The sequence below is a fragment of the Eucyclogobius newberryi genome, unplaced genomic scaffold, assembly GCF_026437365.1.
Source record: "Eucyclogobius newberryi isolate DKJ021-1_F unplaced genomic scaffold, fEucNew1.0.hap1 SCAF_16, whole genome shotgun sequence".
Lineage (NCBI taxonomy): Eukaryota > Metazoa > Chordata > Actinopteri > Gobiiformes > Gobiidae > Eucyclogobius > Eucyclogobius newberryi.
This window is the reverse complement of record NW_027315790.1, coordinates 5,463,313-5,486,384: the sequence shown is the minus strand read 5'-3', so window position 1 is coordinate 5,486,384 and position 23,072 is coordinate 5,463,313. Positions and strand designations below refer to the sequence as shown.

At 42.5% G+C, this 23,072-nt stretch overlaps 1 protein-coding gene across 2 annotated transcripts in view; it reads left to right on the top strand.

Annotated features, from left to right (window-relative positions):
• Nucleotides 1-103: 103 nt before the first annotated feature.
• glcci1a (glucocorticoid induced 1a) overlaps nt 104-23,072 on the top strand; it is a 44,819-nt gene continuing 21,850 nt past the window's right edge. For both annotated transcript variants that reach the window (XM_072447334.1, XM_072447331.1), the window contains exon 1: nt 104-759. In XM_072447334.1, the coding sequence (XP_072303435.1) occupies nt 399-759 (361 nt within the window). In that variant the 5' untranslated portion in view covers nt 104-398. The remainder of the gene's footprint in view (nt 760-23,072) is intronic.

The following is a 23,072-nucleotide window of genomic DNA, read 5'->3' as shown; positions in this document are numbered from 1 at the left end:
AGCCCTGCTCAGCCTGGACCGCCCACCGGAAGTGACCAGAGCCAATCAGAAGTTGCTCGTGAAAGTGTGGTCCACCCGCCTCTGAGGCAACCGCGGATGTTTTTGACAACAAAGCTCTCTTGGCAATTGCGCATTATTTACTCTAAAAAGTCGGAATAACATGTAATTGACCAGGTTATAGTTTTTGTGTTTAGTAAGACAGAAGACATCAGTTTTTAACTTTGAGCTCAGGGTTACGCGTCACACTGGTCACATGGTGGTCGTGGAAAACTTTGGCAACTTTAGTCCGGTAGATTTGGCAAGATGTGCGTGTAGTTGAGTAACTGCTGTCGTGTTCCTTTGGACGTGTCCGCGTCACTAATGCGCTCGCATAAAGTTGTTTGAGGTAAAGAAGTAGAATGTCCGCGGCGACAGCATCCTCCCCAGTGGCGGAGACCCCGTCTCCTCCGCAGGTCGCCGGTGTACCGGGAGGCTCGCCCCCCGCCTCCTCCTGCATTAGCAGCCCTGGTACGGCCCGGTGCCAGCCGTTCCGTGCCACTGTGCCGTACCAGCTTTTGCGTGGAAACCAGCTGAGCCCAACCCGCACCGTCTCCTCCTCCTTAGCAGCCAAGAGCCACACAGGACCGACAACGTTCCGCTGCTCCAGTCCCGCTCACCCGGGTGGAAGCGCCTCGGACGGCAGGCTGCTCCCGTGGCACAGGCTCTATCCACCGGACAGGACAAGCTCACCAGACGGCCCGTGTTCACCCGCAGTCAAAGGTAAAGAAGTGTCTCAACACGCATCAATCCATGATATGCGTAGCTCTGTGCTAAGCTAGGCGAGCTTCAGTCTACATAGACCTGGATGTCACGCCAAACTCGCCTTAGAAAGCGTGCACTTAAAACATTTGTCCTTGTTATTATCGCACATCAATGTGTTAAGATATGTAAAATGCTACTTTAATGATTGTGCTAAGTGTGCTCTCTGGTTCGGATGAACTATATCGAACTAAGCATAAACTCTGATTCGTAATTGTATATTTTTTATAGCAATACCTGTTCCCCGTCTTGTAGCGCCACGTTGTGTTTTGGAAAGAAAAAGCAGTAAAATAATGGGCGACGCTGCATAAGAGAGGCCCTTTTCATTCAAAAAGAATCATAATTTTTATCCAAACAAATGCCGAATTGTTAACCTTGACTTCATTGTGGCGTAAACGTTTGGGTTTGAAGGGCCAACCATGTAATTGGGCAAATTTGATCGATAATCTTAAAATGCTAGGTTTTCCATAGCTAGCTTGAACACAGCTGCTGGTTTCGTTTACTCCGACGCGAGGCTGGCTGCTAAGCTAGTTGGCTAGCTTTATAATTGGGTCATAACACATTAAAGCTCAAATGGCTGACGGTAAACAAACAACAGCAGATTTACGAGCGCTGTATAAACCAGGAGCACTCCCCTGTTAATCCCAGTTTCAACTTCATACCAAAGAACATGACACATTATGACATAACTGCGATATTAATTTAGCCTTGCATATTATAGCTCTTCACATTATTGCATTTGGCTGACATTACCACTGCTGCTTCATAGAGTCGTGATAGGGATGCTTGGGGAGTGATGATGCAGCTCAGTCATAAACAACATGGCACATCCAATTGCATGAAAGAATGAATGAGCTCTGCATGAAATATAATCTTCACAATATTCTTTTCCTTGACAGAAGTGTGGGGGGGGGAATATGTCCTAAGCTGCTAGGTTTGTGGCATCTGTAGCAGCACTGGGGCCTTGTAGCATTTGAGACATAAACACAGGAAGGTAAAGCAGGCCAGCCTCTGCGAAATGAAAGCATATGCGGGATGGTAATAAAAACGAGCTGCCCCATTGGCACCCACAGCACCGTCCGGGCATTAAATATCAATGCCACGCCATCACGACCGTTCCCAGCGAGTGTCGTCGCAGCGCCACGGCTGTACAGAGGTGTTAGCTGTGATGTGGCGAGTGTGTTCTGTCACCCGATAGGCGAGCCGCACCACTCCACGCTCTGTCTTTTCAATATTAGATGCTCCCGGCTGTGCCCGAAGTACTGTTTTTTCCTTTTCTTTCTTTCCTTTGACCAGTAGGTGCCAACATTGCAAAGCAGGCCTGGATCCCTGCCAGACAGCCATTAAGACTAAGTTTAATTTCTATCATCTGAAGCCGAGAAGCGAGAGTGGAATATGAGACTGCAGCCATTATTGTCTACTGTAACAGACTGACAAATGGTGCAGATAAATGGGTATGACAACAGGTATAACATAATTTTTCCCTTTTTACTGTATAGCGTAGTAGCCCGTATCCCCTGACAGGCGCCAGTTAATGCTCATAGCCTACTTTGAATTCCCGGAGCGATGGTAACCCAATTTTGACAGTAAAATCATAGAAAAAGTTTGCACTGATTCGTATACTTTCCTGCCCACGTAGTTCATTCTTTTGAAAATATTGTTTGTGTACCGGCAGCCGGCTGTTTTAGAAACTTGTACGATAAGAATCAAAGCACAGGACATGTTCGGTTTGATCTGTGCAGGTGATAAAACAGGAGGAGAGTTTAGGTGGAGTTGCTCTTTGCGAATAGCCATAGGTTCAACCCATTGACCCTTTAGAAGTTTATAAAAAGTGCTGCACGGCCGTGGAGTGGTTAAGGCAGCAGCGTATATGCAGCCAGCCACAGTGTCGTGAGTTTGAAGCCCAACAGTTTACTGCATGTCCTCCCCTTTCTCTCATCCCCATTCTAGGATCTAATAAAGCCTACGGGCCAAACATTAAAATAATATAAAAGTGGAACATAATGTGAGTTCATTAGAGAAACTTGGATTAAACTCAGAATATCACAAAATATAAAAAAATCAAGAGGGTTTTTGTCACATTAAAACCACTTCTACATCTCACTTTGTTTAGATACTTGTTTATTTAATTGGAGATTATGACTCTTTTAGGTTCATTTCCAGAGTTTGGGTAACACGTTAGCTGGTAATATGTGAGAGTACTCAAATGACACATCTAATCTAGTTCTCCTCAAGTTACTTTTTCCAATGAGTAACGCGTTAGTTTTGATTATTTCATCATCTCTGTGCGGGTCACATCTCCTCACCCCAATCCCCAAGACACCAGTGACTCTTGTCCTCACGCCAAAGAGAAATAAACTTTCAGATGCATGTTTTGAAAAACTCCTTGTCCTTTTTCATAACCACTGTTTTGTATCTGAGGAGTAAATGTAGGGTAAGAGCGATGCGGTGAGTTCGATTTAAATAAACGACAGGCCTAAAACAAGCGCGTTCTGCTGCTGTTGTGTGTCGGTGCTCTTGTTAATCCACTCATTTTGTTTGAGCAATGTTTTACATTGCTTGAGGACAGGCCGACACATGCTTTGTGTGGCATTGTACTCTGCTAATCTGTCATACGTAACACTTTCGTTTTCCAGGGCAGTAACGAGATAATGCAACAAGTTACTTTCAAAAGTAATGCTACCCAACACTGTTCATTACTGGACAAATATTTACAGAAATGTTGTCCCTACAATATTTGATATTTATTTATATTCAATCTATTGCATACTTTAAAGGCGGTAAGGACGATTTTTCGTCGATTTGAGAGCGCTGGCGGAAGTGCGCATGCCACTCCCCCGTGTGGACCGATACAACACACACGTGCGTTTGTTTATTAGCGCAACGGAGCGCATCGCATCTCTCGTCTCCCATAGATTTCTGTCCACTTCTGCGTCAGCTCAAACTGTCTTTCTCCGTCTTCATTTTGCCCCGTACACTGAGGGAACTATATTATGATAGATCCATGCGCTTAGGCACGCGGAAACGTGGGGACGAGCCTGACGCGGCTGCAGGTGAGCGGTAGGTGCGTTTTATGATTGATACGTGGCAGGACAAATGATTTATCCACGCCACGAGGAAATATGATAAAAAATTTGCTGAAAAAAATCGTCCATACCACCTTTAATTTGAGGCTGGAAAATAATTTATTTTTTCTCCCTTTGTTATATGAAAGATAAATAACATATATAAATTATATTTATACACCGGAAATTCAAAATGGTTGCTTATCTTTATGTTGTAAATGCTTACAATTATTAGTATTTAGAACTGATGTCAGTTTAATTCTGATGTCAGAGCATTGCAAATGGTCTGTAGCTATAATGTCATAATGTAGCATACTGAATAGCACTAACATAAAGACATTGGGCAATATTAAACATGCTTTGCTACAACAGTGGGCCAAGTGAGGTCAATCATGTGGACTTTTGAGATATGAGGTATTATTGTTTTTGATAGCATAATAAAAGTAACTAAAGGTGGCTATTTATGGTGGCAGTCTACAACATGACCAATAGGAAAGCTTTCTACTCACTACTATTAAAGACAATAGCTGTAACAAAGCTAACCACATGGATACATTTATGATTGGCTGATCATTGATCAGACTTTCCTATTTCTTTAGTAGAAGGGCTTGTAACTGTTGCACAACATTTAGCTTATTTAAACCTTGAATGGTTGATTCCAGAAATGTCCTCCAGCTTAAGTACTTTCGAGGAGATTAAGTGTATTTTTCACTATTCATCTGGTACAGTTTTACAGTTGGGTCACTGCCTGTGTTCCTATCCTATGTGTTTGTGGGGCTTTTTGGGTAGACTACAGACTCTTTGAAGCGGGGGTTCTCAAACGTCTTCTATGAACTCTTGTACTGACAATTTTCATGAGCTTTACATTTTTTACGGTTATATTTTTGACAATTCTTTTCAATGACTTTATTGGTCACAACATTTAAATAAAGATGAATAAAAAACACAACTTTTTATGGCCTGGGACCCCTTGTTGCTATAAAAAATATCCCTATTGTTCTCCACACAATGAAAATCAGATGAAAGATGATTCCATCATAAGTATTGTATGTCTGGGATTGTATATCAAAAGAAAGTGTCATGATTAATGATCAGCATTATCAACATCAACACCAACACATGCTTTTCTTAGACCATATTTTCAAAAGTTCTAAAACATGAGATGCCAAAGTAATGCCATGTTTAAAGGACGAATAATGCGAATAATGTGATTTTTAAATGACAATGTTATAACTAATAATTGTATCTACAGTATTGTATTTCACTTTCTAAAGTCTCTAACGTCTCATTAACCTTATGTTAAGAGTAACCTTAACTCTAACCCTGAGCTGGAACTCAAATGCTCTGTTTTGTTGTACAAGTAAAAAAGCCACGGGAACCACAGGGGCCTTTTCTGTGCAGCCGACACAAAGAAGGCCCCGCTTTTATACTTATAGAGACTTTTTGTTGTTACAATGAAGTACCGGTAGTAGCATTTCAATACCTCAGCTTTCATAACAACCTACGGTATAACTATGGATGCTGAGCAGGGATGGCCCTGGTTAGTACTAGTTAGTTACAAGTACTAACTACTAAAGTGGTTAGTTACAGTGGTTAGTTACAAGTACCAACTAACTAAAGTGGTTAGTTACAAGTACCAACTACTAAAGTGGTTAGTTACAAGTACTAACTACCAAAGTGGTTAGTACTTGTGAAACCGCTACTACTACAGAACAAACAGTAGATACAAGACGTGCCACAATGACTCATCCAGACTCACTCTGCACCTTTCGACCAAAGGAATTGAACAGAATAAATCATATTGATAAGGGCACAATACATTTTTATTAGGGTTTTTCACAATGGGATACTAAAGTATCAAAACTAGTTACACATTTGAACAGGCAAACGCTATAATAAATAATAATACAAGACAACCAAAAATGCTGTATAAAACAATAACGAAACGGATAGTTAAAATCAATCAAACAAACTATAGCAAAGATAAAAGAAAATCAATTGACCTACTTTTTTCAACAAAGTGGGACCTTTCCGGAATAGTTTTAGACAGGTCTTTTTGATTTATATCAGCACTAGTAGGACCACAGGGTAATAGTGGAGAAGGTACTATCATTTTCTGTTGAAAGTCTATTTTTAAAATAAATAATAAAATCTTATTTCCTTTGTTGTCATTGTGGCATCAGGGTATTGTGACAATACTACTTTATACCCAATTTGCAGAATATGAATGTAAAATAATGAATGAAATCCCTTTTTTGGAGAAACAGCTAAAATATTAAATAAAACATTTGAGCTGATTTCCCTCTAGAGTAAAATACTATAGTTCTGACTGTGGTATTTGAGCCTGTAGCAGCTGTGGAGTGAGATGGCCGCCTCACTCACACTAAGCTAAGTTAAGCTAAGCTAAGCGTAGACGTAGCCGTAGCCTCACCAAAGCCTTTCTGCTCTCTTTGGGTCAGGCTTCAGTACTTCTAATGTCGCACATATCAATAGACTGTGGGCTCCAACAGCCTTCTGCAATCTGTACTATTTGCCTCACCTTCTGTTACCCTCAAGGGTGTGTTTCAGAATCAATGTACTATTGTGTTTTGTGCATTGTTCACTTACACATTTCGATAATCCAAATGATTCAGAGTTTACATGCTTTTACAACATTCAGTGGCCAGATCAGGTGTAAAGCTAACAAACATTATCATGCTAACTGCACACTTTCTGCTCTGCGGAGTCTTCGATGCAGACGGCACACAGCGATCCAATTCTGAAGCACAAAAGTTGCTTTCACAATATATCTTTGCTGAAGTAAAACAGATTTTACTTTATTATATGAAAAAAATGTAGTATTGCTGCCTGGTGGCCGAGTGGTTAAAGGTTGAATAGAGGATTTTTATAACCAATCAATCTCATTTCCTTGTGGCGTGGACAGCTGAGTAGTTCTCCCACATGTCAATCATTCCCTGCGTGCTAGTGCACACCTGCAGGCTCGTTCTGGCTCGTTCCCAGGATAGCAGCATGTTTCCCTGGCTGCGCATGCGTGGTTGATATGCCGGTGTGTGTGTTTAGTGAAGCTAGCAGCGAGTTCATTCAGTGTATTTCCACACTTCGAACCGCCAAGTACAAAAATGGCTGAGGAACGGCTTCTCAGAAATAACAGGTGGGTGGGAGGGTGAGTGTGGGCGTGCAAACAGTCGCTGATTTATCAAATTGTCAAACAGTGTTGTGAGTTCGAAGCACGGCTCTGACAATTTACTAAATTGGCTCATCCCCATTTCATGCTCAGCTGTCCTGTCTAATAAAGCCTACGGGCCAAAAAAATCCTTAGGAAATTAATCAAATAAATTGGGTCCAGCCCCTTCCCTTCAAGTAGTAGGTGGTAGAAATAGTTGTGGCCGTTAAGTGGATAAAAGCCAATATTGCAATTTACAGTGCATGTAGAAATATCTTTGCAAACTTTTCTTCTCATATTTGTGACTGTAGAGTTATATTTACGTTCAAAAAGTTATATTAAAGGCGTAATGGACGATTTATTTGGCGCCAAATCTGAGTTTCATTTCCTCGTGGCGTGGACTGCCGATTAGTCCTGCCACGTATCAATCATAAAATGCACCTACTGCTCAGCTGCAGCCTCGTCGGCTCGTCCCCAGGAGAGCAGCACGTTTCCCTGTGTCCAAGCGCATGGACCTATCATATTATAGTTCCCTCAGTGTACAGGACAAAATTAAGACAGAGAAAGACAGTTTGAGCTCAGAAGAGACGGAAATCTAAGGAGACGAGCGATGCGAAGCGCTCCGATCCATCGCGCTAATAAACAAACTCCCGTGTAGAAGTGAGGCTGTTGTGTGCCTCAGGGGGCCAGTGCACATGAGCACTTCGGCTTGAGTTCTCAAATTGGCGAAAAATCATCCATTACGCCTTTAATAAAAAGTACTGAAAATGTCAGTAATGGTTTTAATTCACAAATCATTAGAAAAATGTCTATCTTTGCTATGGACAAATCATGAGTTTGTTGTGAGACTAAGATTGAAACTCATGAATGTCCAGAGCTCCATTCAGACGGCAAACTGTCGTCACCATTTTGAGGATGTTGTAGCCCATTGGTTCTCAAACTTTTTTTTGATGGGTTCCGTGAAGTTGAGTGTTTTGACGCTGCTCCTCAGCAAAACGTCTACTTCTTCTCAAAACTGTCAATGCTGAAAGTCTTTTTTGAGTGATGAGATGTGCCACAGCTCCAACTCCGCTGATGGTTCCCGTCTGATAAATACATTATCTGAATAATATAGCCAACTATTACCTGTGTGCTTTCATCGTTTCCTTTCACTTTGTTTAAAAAGTGTGTGTGCCTTGCATGTTTTTGGGGCTTTGGCCTGAGCCTCTGTGGACACTGGCTGACCTGCTCTGTGGACACAGACCCACACAGCGTAGCGTTATGGACAAGAACTGACCTGCGCACCGAGCCGTGGACACAGTACTGACCATCAGATACTTGTTAGTGAGTCTGCTCTGACTTGTGCCCGCCCTTCGTGTTCCTTGTTCCGTCACTCGTGGATGTCCTGTACATGTGACATGCACAGATACAATGGATTGCCTCGCCAACTCGAAAAGTCAAACGCTTGCCTGTCATTAACAGGATTCTTCTCTCAGATGGTCATGACGGGCTACAACAAATGGCACATCTCACTGAAAATGAACAAAGGCGATGCTTCAAGAACACATACAGGTTTGATCCTTATCTACTGCAGAAAAGTCGCTGGCACCACTTAAAAGCTGCAAAGAACTTGCCACAACCACTCTCCTTACGGACAAGCCCTCAGAACTTTCAAGAACTCGCACTTTGAGTCTAACCCTATAATATAACACCGGGACAGTAGGAAATTATGTTAAGTCTGTAAGTAGGATGTGTATTAGCATAGCCACTCATGATTAACGTTGTACTTAAATGTGTAAACTAGCTCGTGAAACAAAGTGGATGAGTGGTTTCTTGGAGATCGTTGGTTCCTCCCAATGGGAATAATCCATTTCTGGCAACATGCAGGGTCTTTGCGGATGTTCCAAAAGAATAATCCTTTCTTTTGAGACTTGTTTCTACAGCCCACAGCATAGCAGACAGATGGTAAAGCAGCTTTCATCCTCAAAATGACAGTACCAACCAGTGTGTCTTGTCACTTTGAACCCAGGAAGGCTTTATTAGACTTGACATCTTGGCGTGAAATGGGGACTGGATAGAAGGGAGGACATGCAGTAAATTGACAGAGCTGGGATTTGAACCCACAACTCTGCGTATGCACTTGCATATGGAAAACGATAGGATGAGCAGTTTGACATACTTTTCTGACAATACTGGATCATTTTGAACGTGACGCTAACGGCTAAATGCTTTGTACACGATATACTCACCATAGGGTTTAGTAGTAACACAAGAAACCAACCTACTCAACGGGAAATACTATAACGTGGTTTAAAGCTCAGGTCAATTTAACATAAAGTCAAACATGTTGCCTTAATAATGTGCTGTATTTGTTTTAAAATGCCTTTTCGTATGTGTGTTAGAATCTGTATAACAATTATGATTATCAAAATACGACTATGATTATGTTTTATTGTCAACTCGTCATGATTAGTTTATTAATCATTGCTGCCCTACTTTTAATCTCAGTAAGTCATGTCATTCAGTCATTTGTATTTTGCAGATTGCATCAGTACTGAAATGGAAAATTTGACAAGAGTGATACATTTGCCAGCAGTAACCTACAAAGCAACATTACAACCTTATAACCATACATTTTTGGTCTTGGTGGCGTAGTGTCCAGGTTCCTCATCAATGCTTTGTGTGTAGCAGTGACTCAGACGTGATAATGGGCCCATTCGACCCTCTCCCACACAGCCCAGCCTCAGACATTTGAACTCTGGTCTCTGCTAAGCGTTTCTGCAGCTGGCCATTTTACCTACAGGCCTCAATTTAGCTATTATACCGGCTTTTGTGAGGTGTAAGCATTTTATGAGAGCAGTTAAAACTATGGCAGACAATCAAAGCGTTAGCATTGCTGCTGTGAGTGTTTGCTCAGCCATATTTGGGCAGCACCATATGAGAAAACCTGACGGCAGTGTTATTTACACAGTGAGATTTAAAATAAATCCGGTCGAAATCAAGTCAACAAGCTAATTTAGGACTAAAAATATGATAAATATAAAATGGATGAGGGACTTGAAAATAGATATAGTTGTTTTGAAGATGTACACAATTTGAATGTCATGTACTAGTGTTATAGTCTAATAGTATAGTATAATAACAGGCTGAGAAATAGATTTTCAAAGTTAGGGGCCAGGGGGGGCCCCTACCTAAAAAAAGTTAGGGGCCCCCCAGCAATTTCAGGGGCCCACAAGCGCGCGCGGCATCGCGGAGTCATAAGAACAAGATAAATGTGTTGTTTTAAACCTGTTTATTAGCATGTAAAACAATTTAAAGTACTTTTATCTTGTATTTGATATGAAGAGCACAAATACTGAATCCTATAAACCAGAGATCATGATGTTTAATACTGTTTAATTTAATATAATAATGTTTCTTAGATACAAAATAAATACTGTTTACAGCATTTGACACAAGGAGATCTTGTGGAATATATAAAATCACGTCCTACAAAATAAACTACTAACACATATGCATTGCCCCGATGCTAACAGCTCCAAAGGGCGGGGCCCTTGGGGCCCTTAGATACTTCCACATCGACACAGCTTTTGTTGCAAACAACTTTAAAAAGACTGAATTGTGGACTGAGTAGAGATTGACGCCCACAAACCTAGATATCACTTTTGGGGCAAAATTAGACCGGGCATCAGCAACCGAACGCAGCGGCCAATCAGATGCTCGCTTTCATTGAAATTAGATCACGGACACCGCTGGGCCAATGAGAAGCGAGAAGACTGCAAAATGGGCATGTCTGTCAAAACGAAACTTAAGCGATGAAAATGCCCCAAATATGGCCATTTTACTAGTTAAATCTTGATTTTTTTCCGAGGAATTTAGATACAGGGGCCCGGCGGCCCCCTCCTAATTCAAACCGCGGGCCCGCCGGAGATTTAACTGCTTACGGCCCCCGGGCCCCCGTCTATTTCGCGGCCTGGTCTAAGATAACAACCAAACCAAAAAAATGCTGCAAGGGAGGATTAAAATATAGATAAAACAAACTTTGGGACATGTTTGCACTTTTGTTGTTAACTTTACAGTCTGTTCAAATGTTACGTTTGTTTGATACTTGAACCTGAACCTGATGTTTACAGGCAGGTTTTGGTACATGGGAGGAATACAATACAAATGTATACATGTCTGGCAGATGTAATATCATGTATGTGTGTCAAATGCGGCAGGGCGATATGGACAAAATATTACGATATAAATTAGAACATTTGTAATAAGTGATAATTGACTGACGATCTAATCTAATTAAGACTTGACAAATATTTATAAATGCACAATTTTATTGGTATAAATTCAACAATAACAAATGTTTTCCATTTAACAGCAGCTCTTTCTGATGTACATTCCAGCTATAGTTTATAAGTACAGAGTGCTCAATAATGCAACATCTGTCTGCTTTTAAATAAAGAAATCTCACCATGGCCTGTCCGGTAGATTAAAGTTTAATAAAATCTGGACCTACTTTCGTTTTACTTGTCACATGTTAAGGAATGTTTTATTTTGTGATACTTCTCATTATTCGTTCTGTAGTTTTTATTTTTAAGTGGGGGTTTCATGCTTTGTGCAACATGGGGAAAGTGTGAGTCCTGCAGCGCTGACTGTGGCTGCTCCTTTAACATGACCTGGACTGTGAGGGAACTCAGTGAAAAGAGTCAATTAAAGTTGGCGTAGGAGTCAGTCTCACTCTGCATTGAACTGATAACAACAGCTACATGTGTGTGCAGTGTAGAGAAACATTATCTGCAGAGAACAGTCGTCGCAGCAGCAGCTCACGCAGTAAAACTCCTCACGGCTCAAAGCGAAGCCATCATTCTTCTTTGGCTTGATCAAGACGATCATCGCAAAGTTTTCAGTCAGCGTTGTGGTGAAAACTTTTAGATGACTTGTTAGATTTAATGTGAGAAGCCTGTAGTCCCTCCCCCGTGTCGTGGGGCTGGCACAAAGTGGTTTTGCTGAAATATCCCCTCCAAAGCTTAAAAGGAAAAAAACAACTATTTCTGGGGGTAATAATGGACTCGGTCTTGAACTTTAACAGTCACGTCAAATCAATAACATCAGCACCTTTTTACCATATTAAAAACATTGCCCAAATCAAAACTATAACTATAGTGTCTAAACCAGACTTGGAGTGACTTATCCATGTGTTTGTCTCCAGTAGATTAGACTGTAACGGCGTGGTCACTGGTCTCCAAACGAGCTGTAAAACAGCTGCAGTTCATCCAGAACGCTGCTGCTCGGGTCCTGACTAGAACCAGGAAGTACCATCACATTAGTCCTGACTAGAACCAGGAAGTACCATCACATTAGTCCTGTTCTCAGGTCTCTGCACTGCCCCCTGTGGCTCAGAGAAGAGACTTTAAAGCAGCTTTGCTTGTGTACAAGTCTCTCCATGGCCTAGCACCAAAGTACATCTCAGACATGTTTGTGCCATATGAACCATCTCGGACTCTGAGGACCTCAGGGACCGGCCTCCTGCTGGTGCCAGAGTCAGGACTAAACATGGACCGGCCTCCTGCTGGTGCCAGAGTCAGGACTAAACATGGACCGGCCTCCTGCTGGTGCCAGAGTCAGGACTAAACATGGCCCGGCCTCCTGCTGGTGCCAGAGTCAGGACTAAACATGGACCGGCCTCCTGCTGGTGCCAGAGTCAGGACTAAACATGGGGAATCTGTGTTTCAGTTTAATGCAGCTAAAATCTGGAACAGTTCCTGAAGATGTGAGACGGGTTAAGGCAAATGACTGAAAGGATTTTCTTTGCCTTCTTCTCTTTTATGTCTTAAACTGTTTTGTGATTTCTGTCATGTCTTTGTGATTTTAATGCATATTTTCCTGTTGCACTTTGAATTGCCTTTTGTACGGATTGTGCTCTACAAATATCTTACCTCACCTTATTCAGCTTTGGTCTGATTTTACAATATAGTACAGATTCTTATTTTAGGAAACAGTTGCATTTGAGGGAACGCCCACTAACAGACTCCTTTTAAGTCTACCACGCTTCTCCCTCTTCTGTTCTACCAACATACACCCAGTATGTTACCTGCCCCACCAGAGAGAATAGAACATTGGACTTGTTTTTTGCCAACACCAAGGAGGCTTATTCCTCTTCCCCCCTCCCTCCCCTGGGCAGCTCGGACCACAATCTTGTACATCTGAGGCCTGTGTATGAACCCATCGTGCGCAGGCAGCCTGTGGTGTCCCGTGAGGTGAGGATGTGGTCTGCTGAGAGCGAGGAGGCTCTGAGGGACTGCTTCAGCACCACTGTCTGGACTGAGCTTTATGACCCACATGGGGAGGACATCAACACCATCACAGAGTGCATCACGGACTACATCAACTTCTGTTTTGAGAACATTGTTCCCTCCCGGACGGTGCGGTGTTTTCCAAGCAACAAGCCATGGATTAACCGTGAACTGAAGGCTCTGTTGAAGGAGAAGAAGAGAGCCTTCAGGTCAGGGAACAAGGAGGAGCTGAGGACTGTGCAGAAGGAGCTAAGGAGGAAGATCAGGCAGGCTGAGGCCGGCTACAAGAGGAGGATGGAGGAGCAGCTGCAGCAAAAGAACATTCAGGGAGTGTGGAGGAGCCTGAAAACCATCTCGGGCTTCAAAATCCCCCCTGCCCAGACAGAGGGGGATCTACAGTGGGTGAATGATTTAAATGCTCACTTCTTGAGGTTTGATCGGTCACCCGCCCCTCCCCCTGCACAGCTGCATGCTTCTTCTTCCACAGCTGGACAATGCCCTGCATCTGTTCCTCTTCGCTTATCTGCCCCGGACCATCAGCTCCCCACTTCACCTGGACTCACCCATCCCCCCAGCACACGGTCCCCCTGTCAACCACTGACTGTCACAGCAGCACAGGTGAGGAGTGAGCTGAAGAGGATTAAAGTGAGGAAGGCAGCAGGACCTGATGGCATCAGCCCCAGGCTCCTTAAGTCCTGCGCAGATGAACTGTGTGGAGTTATGGAGCATGTCTTCAACATGAGCCTGAAGCTGAGGGTGGTACCACAGGTCTGGAAGACCTCCTGTCTGGTATCTGTGCCTAAGACACCGCGCCCCAAAGACCTCAACAGCTTCAGGCCAGTGGCTCTCACGTCCCACCTGATGAAGACACTGGAGCGGCTAGTCCTGGACCATCTCCGCTCTACCGTGAGCTCAGCCATGGACCCGCTGCAGTTTGCATATCGGTCTGGCATCGGAGTGGAGGACGCCGTCATCTCCCTGCTGCACCGCTCTCTCTCTCACCTGGAAAAGCCTGGCAGCTCTGTGAGGATTCTGTTCTTCGATCTTTCCAGCGCCTTCAACACCATCCAGCCGCTGCTCCTGAGGGACAAGCTGGAGACGGCTGGTGTGGAGTATGACCTGGCAGAGTGGATCCTGGACTACCTCACAGACCGACCCCAGTTTGTGAGAGCCCGGGACTGCGTGTCTGACACTCGGACCTGCAGTGTGGGGGCGCCCCAGGGCACTGTCCTTGCGCCCTTTCTCTTCACCCTTTACACTGCAGACTTCAGACATGACACGGACAGCTGTGTCCTGCAGAAGTTCTCTGACGACTCTGCCATCATCGGACTCATCACGGACGACGATGACGCGGAGTACAGAGGACTGGCGCAGGACTTTGTGGACTGGTGTCAGCGGAACCACCTCCTCATCAACGCGGGGAAGACCAAGGAGATGGTGGTGGATTTCCGCAGACGCCACCCCACTGCCCCCTCACCAGTGAACATCCAGGGACGGGACATTGAGAGAGTGGACTCATACAAGTACCTGGATGTTCATCTGAACCACAAACTGGACTGGACTCGTAACACAGACGCACTGTACAGGAAGAGCCAGAGTCGGCTCTACCTCCTGAGGAGACTCAGGTCTTTTGGAGTGACAGGGCCACTCCTGAAGACCTTCTACGACTCTGTGGTGGCATCAGCTCCTGTAGGTGTGACATGCTGGAGCAGCAGCATCACAGAGAGGGAGAGGAAGAGGCTGGACAGAGTCAAGAAGTCCAGCTCCGTCCTGGGCTGTGCTCTGGACTCGGTGCAGGAGGTGGGGGACAGGAGGGTCCTGGCTAGATTCACATCTATGCTGGACCATGAGTGTTGCCCCCTGCAGGACACTATGTCCCCTGCAGGACACTATGTCCGCTCTGGAGAGCAGCTTCAGTGAGAGACCGATCCACCCTCGCTGTGTGAAGGAAAGGTTCTGTAGGTCTTTCCTTCCTGCTGCTGTCAGACTTTATAACAAAAACTGTTAGTACTGAACACTCGCAATACTGACCTAACCTAATACTGATGTGCAATTTTGTCATATGTGCAATTGCTGTTGGAATTCATGTGCAATTCATGTGCAATTACTGTGAAATTCATGTGCAATCTATGTGCTGTCGTGACACATATTCATGTGCAATTACTGTCGGGATCACATGCAATGGTATTTATTTATTTATTCATTTGTCTATGGGAGTTTTTATTTATTTATAGGAGATCTTCTACTGAAAGTGTTTTTCAGACTTCCTATAAGTGATCTGTTCTTCTGTTTCTACCTCTGTATCTACCTGCGTTGCACCAATGAAATTTCCCCATGTGGGACAATAAAGGAATATCTTATCTTATCTTATCTTAAGGCAACTAATGTATTCATTCTAATGTATAAGAACTGTTCCGTCACCCCCAGTTCAACAACTGCAAGAGCAAATGTCGACTTAAGGACTTATATTGTGCCAAATACAGACACAAAGTCACAGAGAAGAAAAATGTGGTCCAACAACCCAAATATGCCTAAACATCCCAGAATGTTTATCTTAGCTGCGCGCTACATACTACCGTGATTCTGCTGTATTTTAACATCTTCAAAATCACCAACCTCCATTTAGACTCAATTGTGACTCGACTTGAATTATTTGTGTTGAAAATACAAATAATCACCCAGGAAACTTCATAAAAGTTGGAAGAAGTTGTTTTTTCCATGTAATCAAAAGTGCAATTTCAACACTATGTTTCCAGCTGTGTCTAGATCACAAACTGTAAATGTGCAGTATAATTGTAAATGTACAGTATAATTGTAAATGTACAGTATAATTGTAAATGTACAGCATAATAGCTGCTGCAACTGTCTTTGACTCATGCTGACAGTGAATATGACGCAGCAGTATAAATGAGTCGAAACAAGAGGGAAATCTGTGTAGTTCTCTAAATAAATCAGTGTGAATTATACATGAGCGCTCATTGGGAGGACTGTGGTTTACGGTGGTCACATGACCCACTGTCGGGCTGCTGTTGACCTTGCTGTGCCACCGAGGTTTGAGTGTCAAATCTGTGTGCAAGCTAACACTGCTGCAGATGGAGAGGACAAATGTCAGGCTCATGTTAAGGATATTATTGTAAATATACTAACGCCTGCCTGAAAAGAAACTAGGGTCAAAATGTTGATCCCAGATACTAATCGATACTAAAACGTAAAGTATTGACCCTAGAATAGTCAGCTAGAATGGTCTTGATCTATCGACATTAGTATAAAAAACACTATTATTTTGTGTTAAAGTGTTTTACATCAGCATTGGAGTATCAAAATCGGTATAGTTATTGGGCCTTTTACTTTGTATCAGAATCGAGTTTGAAATGTGTGTCGTGACAATGGAAAAAGAGACATACACTTGGACACCTGTGATTCATAACTATATTTTATGGAAAATTACATTTAGACTTTTGAGACTTGAGTCCTCAGAAAATGTCTGTTTCCATCGCCGCCCGCTGCTCTATACTCAAGATAAACACGATTAAATCTGCTGACCCCGCCTTCAGTATTATATGCAAATTCAGGAATTACCGGTATTTTACTTTTTAACACTCCCTTTTTTCTTCCCCCAATTACATCTAAATGCTATTTTTAAACCGGCTCTGAACAGCTTCTGTCATGTCCCAATTTTTTGTGGCACAGGCAGAAAAGAGCTTGAACACAGATGGCACAGTGTTTCAAAAACGAAGGGTTCTGCAGCATAAAAAAACCTGCAATAAACAATATTATTCCAGTGCAAATGAAGTCATATTAAATGTAGGCTTACCTTGGTTTCCTTTCTTTTTTTAGGCTTATAGAAACCCCTATCTTAAAGCTGTGACTTTCTTAACCTTTTCCATTGTTAAATATCTAATAGTGCTTTGACTTAAGAGCCTTTGCAGTGGCAGCTCCAAAACTGTGGAACAAACTGCCACTCCCCATAAGAAAAGCCTCCTCACTGCCTCTTTTTAAATCACTTCTTAAAACCCATCTGTTTTCTCTGGCTTTTAACTCCATGTAGTGTGTTGATTGTATGTTTTATATGTGTTGGGAGGGCAGCACCTTTTTTATTTATTTTATTAGGCCCGAGCGCCACAAGCTGGCGAGAGGCCTATTAATCTCATAAGGCCGTGCAAAGCACGGCTGCGAAAGTGCGCAATCGAGCGCGAAGCGCTCGCCCACTTCCAAACACTCACTAACGCACTCCTTCACTCACGCACGCCCCGTGCATACTAATTAGTAGTAGGAAAATGGAACTTTACAGTTGTAAACGGGCGAAGCCCGTGCAAAAGTGCGCACTAAACGAGCACTTTGCATATAAAGCACTCATTTGCGCTAAGTAGCTCACGAATACGTTCCCCATCTTATCCCCCATCTTAATTATGATCACATTAGTCCTGTTCTCAGGTCTCTGCACTGGCTCCCTGTGGCTCAGAGAAGAGACTTTAAAGCAGCTCTGCTTGTGTACAAGTCTCTCCATGGCCTAGCACCAAAGTACATCTTGGATATGTTAGTGCCATATGAACCATCTCGGACTCTGAGGACCTCAGGGACCGGCCTCCTGCTGGTGCCAGAGTCAGGACTAAACATGGACCGGCCTCCTGCTGGTGCCAGAGTCAGGACTAAACATGGACCGGCCTCCTGCTGGTGCCAGAGTCAGGACTAAACATGGACCGGCCTCCTGCTGGTGCCAGAGTCAGGACAAAACATGGGGAATCTGCGTTTCAGTTTTATGCAGCTAAAATCTGGAACAGTCTTCCTGAAGATGTGAGACAGGCTTCTACTCTGACAATGTTCAAATCTAAGCTAAAACAGTTTTGTTTAGCTGTGCATATGACTGAAAGGATTTTTTTCTTTGCACTCTTCTCTTTTGTTTGTGATTTTATTAGTTTAGACAATCAGTTGGATTGATAATTTTTAATTCAGTTAATTTTATTGTATTTCTGTTTCTGTAATTTCTTTGTGATTTGAATGCATTTTTCCTGCTGTGTGAAGCACTTTGAATTGCCTTGTGTATGAAATGTGCTCTACAAATAAACTTGCCTTGCCTTGCCTTGCATGTTCCGTGCATATAAGCATGTAATGCAAAAATTGAACATTATTACTGTTTAAAGGGCCAAAAACACAAAGTGGGGGGAGCCCACTCAAAATTAACGAAAGTACCCGTCAGTGACCAGGGACCCACACCATGAGGTAGGAAAGCGCGAGCGCTTTCCGAAAATGTATAGTTTATGATATTTGAAAAATGGGAAACATTGTTTTCGCATCGGAATATTATTTCTTCCTCTTCTTCCTCTTCCTCTTCCGCAGAGGTAGATGGTGACAAGAGAAGTAAAAAATATTATCACGGCAACGCCGTCCACCCAACCAAATGTCGGCCATATTGCTTCAAACATGGCTTAACATGACTCGAGAGTTTTTCTAAACGTCGTACTTTTACGAACTCCTCCCAGGGCGTTGGCCCTAAAAAGCTGAAATTTGGTGAAAATGCTACTGAGGAGTGGGACATCAAAAGTTATTCAAATTACATTGATACCTGTCACGGTCTCTGAGCGGCGAAGCCGCAAACTGTAGCTAGAATTTCAGAAATCTCCCAAATTTAACATTTCTGCCGTTTGCGCAGATAAAGTCCGAATTGCGTCAAATTAGAATCAGTTGTTAAACTCTTTGCCCTAAACCTACTTGAAGTGAAATAAATTAAAAATGCCAGAACATGTTTACACTTTCATTCACTTTCGTTCACTTTCATGAACTCCTCTTAGGGCGTTAGCCCTATTAACCTGAAATTATTAACCTCTTATTCAAAGAGTCACGGTGTCTGTGCGGCTAAGCCACACATTTTGTCAAGAATTCTAAATAAAATTGCTTTTTGATGGTAAAACAAAGGGGAGAAGATGTGACAGCGTCACAGATTCAGCAGTAGGCGTAATAAAAGGACAATTGGGGCGCGTTAGCGCCCCCTCCTCTTGCGGCGGCATGGCGGCGGCGTGGCGAGGGCCGATTATTGCCGCTTGCGGCTATATTTTTGTTTATTTTTATTCCATTGATTTTAGTGTGTTTGTTTGATTTAATTTTCTATTTGATTTTGTTTTTATATCTCCAGTCACCCGCGACCCCGAAAGGGAACAAGCGGTAGAAAATAGATGGATGGATGGATGGATCTTATTTATTACTTTTATCCTATTTTTGCCTGTCTTTTACCTTGCTGTGAAGCACTTTGGAACCCTCTGGTTGTATAAATTGTGCTATATAAATAAAGTGGATTGGATTGGAGTCCAGCGTGTTACATTAAAATACACATATTTGCTGAAATACATTTTTCTTTTAACTTTTAGCCATGTTTTTACATTCTTCCATCATCAAAAAAACATACATGAGCAGCATTTAGCTTCAATCACACTAGTTTGAGGAATCCTGGTTAGAAAATCCTCTCAAAAACCCTTTGTTCTGAATCTCCTCGATAAGTGGCGTTCAGAGTCCATGAATCGCCAGACATGCCATGTGAATTCCTCTAGTCTAATCACGATCAGTACAATTGCCTTCCGAGACCAGGAAGTAAACAGACAAGCGAGTGCGGTGAAATGTTCAATATTTTGGAACTATCTGCAGAAGGAATTACACAGTTAGTCCCAGTTAGAAACAGACGAGATCCAAATCATCTCAGTCATTTTGTTTGTTATAAACTTTTGAGACGCAATATAAGATGCCAAACTAAATGTACTCAAGAGTATGTTTAAAGGCTAATAACAATCCAATAGAAAGTCATAATGCAACTCATATTCTTTAAGTTTTTGACAAGATGCAATAGGCATAGTGTATTTGAGAAGAGCATAGCCCATAGTTGTATTTATAGGTGTGGATTGGATGGTGCCGTCTTTAGTCACTCATTGTTCAGAAGCCTGCGTTGTGTACTCTTCGTGTATTGTGGTTTTTATTGTCACTGCACCACAAATGCAAAGGTTTGGTAAAGTCTTATTGTGTCATCGTGCTAAGTTAGTTTCATAATGCCTGAGGCCTGCTGCCAGCGCACTGTTAACTCTGGATTAGGTCAGAAATGCTCTCAGCTACTGCCGATCTAGCCTCAGAATGACCTGTGGTTGCACCGAGCAGAACCATCTATTGACACACTCACTTTAGGAGGCGTGGTCTGGCGTGGCGTGGTCGGGCGTGAAACTCTGTTGATTGTGTGGGAAATTGAACTTTTTCCTTCTTTTAAGACGTTTCCCGGCGATTTGCGTGTATTTTAAGCCCAACTAATTAAAATTGAGTCACAGTTGATTCTTCGAGTGCGTTTACACTTTTGTCACATCTAAATTACCACTAACCCTGACACTAAACCTGGAATTTATTCTGAACTAGAGCAGGCCTAAACCAGGACAAAACGAAGAGTGAATGTATCTTTGATGGTGATTGTTGATGGTGTAACATATGAAAAGTGAAGGGAATGTTCTGTAGATTTTAAAATTGAGGCTGCACAATATTGGAACATAGTGCGATATGCAATATGGGGAACAAGTACTGCAATATCGATATTATTATAGCCATATTTTGCGCATAAAAAAAGTTAAAACAAGCAATGTTTGCAACAAATGCATGATTAATACATCGAACAATAATACAAATTATCGTGCAATTTTGAGATGTGCATATGACACCCACCGATATGGCAAGGACGATATTTTTTTATATATTTCTCAGTCCCTTAATATACAGCTGGCGGCGCTAGCATCGCTGTGGCTTCTAGCGTGCAGCTACCGTTTGTATTCCTGGATGTTTGTACGAATTTGGGTTGTTGGTTGTAAGTCCTGAAGTCTGCTCTTGTTGAACCGTGCGTGACAGCAGCTCTACATTCTAATGAAGGGTTTCCTTCCTTCACAAAAGTCTGTTAGTTGACATTCCTTCAGATGCAAGTTGTATCTATTCATGAATTCATTGAGAAGCCCAGTGCGACACTAATAAAGCAGTTTGAGTTTGAAGTAGTAAATCATCAACTAAAATGATCATACACAAAACAAATCTTACTGTATGAAGTTGAACTTATAACTGTTATGTTTACAATGATGTCAGAGTAAACCACTTAATTATAAAGTAAAAGTAAATATTTGCCTACTGTCCCTATGCAGCTTGCAGATTATATAGCTGTGTGTTTTTCTTGTAGGGTTATGTTGCAGCTCTAATTGCACACTGGAGACATCTAAGTGCACTTGACAGGAAATAGTGGAGCTCCCAGTCTCTGAGCTGGTTAACAACCTACATACAGAAAATATATGCATATTATACCACCACACACACTGCACTATATGCCCATGCCTTTTATATATACACATTAAAGTATAACGCAGTATAACACACTTCCTCATGTTTCCTCAGGTCATGTTTCCTGTGCTTTTTGACTATGCTGTTGCCCATTGCCCAATCATGTCATAGTTTTACAATCCATCTAAAACATGCCTGCGAATGATTGGTTATTGTGGGTTTAAGTATTTCACTGATGTATTGTAAAAATCAACCACAAAGTTTGGAAGATTACATAAACGATGGTGAGCAGTGGCTCTAGTGCATACTGTCATTGTGTAGCCTACAATGACGTGTGAGTGACTGATGGTGGTCGGAGGGGCTAGTGGCACAGGGCATACTACGGTACTTCATCTATTAGAACTCTGCTCTGTAGGCTTTTGTTCATGCTTTATTAAGGCTAATTGACGTTTAGTTATTAGAAAGTGGTATTTATTGTTTGTATTACTTGCTAGTTTACTTATTATCAACTCTATTGGCCAAACATGTCTGCTTTTGTGCAGTGGCCTCATTTCAGTTGACTGACAGAGCCCCCGACCACCACCACATGTTGAGTATTGCTGAGGGCTGATGGCCTGTGTCACATCCTGGCAACAGGATTCTGACCGCTGTGTGGAGGTGAGCATCACACAGCCACTTTCAGAGGTCTAATTCAGTCCGGTGTAGTGTAATCCTTCCCGTGGATTTACAGCACTGACTTCCTTGTTTAGTAGGATTATGTGTGGTGGGAGCAGGAGCCAAGAGCCCAGATTACAACAGGTAACGAGGAGAAGGCACGCATGCATAAAAAGAACCATCATGTTAAGAATCAGCAAAACCGAAAGCCCACCATGAGACTTTTCTTGAGGAGAGTCCACCACCTTCTTTATTTTGTTATTCATTGGCCTTTATTTAACCAGGAAAGTCCCACAGAGAATTAGAATCTCTTAGTCAGGGAAGGCCTGGCCCAAAAGGGGAGGAGCCTGTTGTTTTCAGTGGGAGGGGAAACCAGAGCTCCCGAAGGAAACCTAGGGAAAGAAAACTACTGATTATTTCAAGTTATTGCCAGGTTTTGTCGTTGACATTTTTCTTAGTTGTACCAAAAGAGATGGAGAAAGTGTTATTTGAATGCACTTTAATTTGGCAGGGTGTTTGACGAGGTCTATGGTGCACGGGACAGGCTCATTATTCATGTAAGAAGAGATGTGAGGGTCTAAAGGCTGAGTTGAACCGGCTAAGCATCAAACTCACAATGACACGGATGACACGCAGAGAATGTACCAGAATAGAAAAAGTCTAGCTCTTTGTGACATTGTTGTCTATTAGACGGTTTCAGAGCTGCAAAGTTCATCTGAAAGGACTTACATTTTAGTGTTCTGTAAATCTCTTTAAGCGATACTACAGGAGACACACTATAATCCAAATGGACCTTTCTCAAGCTTTTAACCATATTATAGTGATTTTCCTTCATCATTA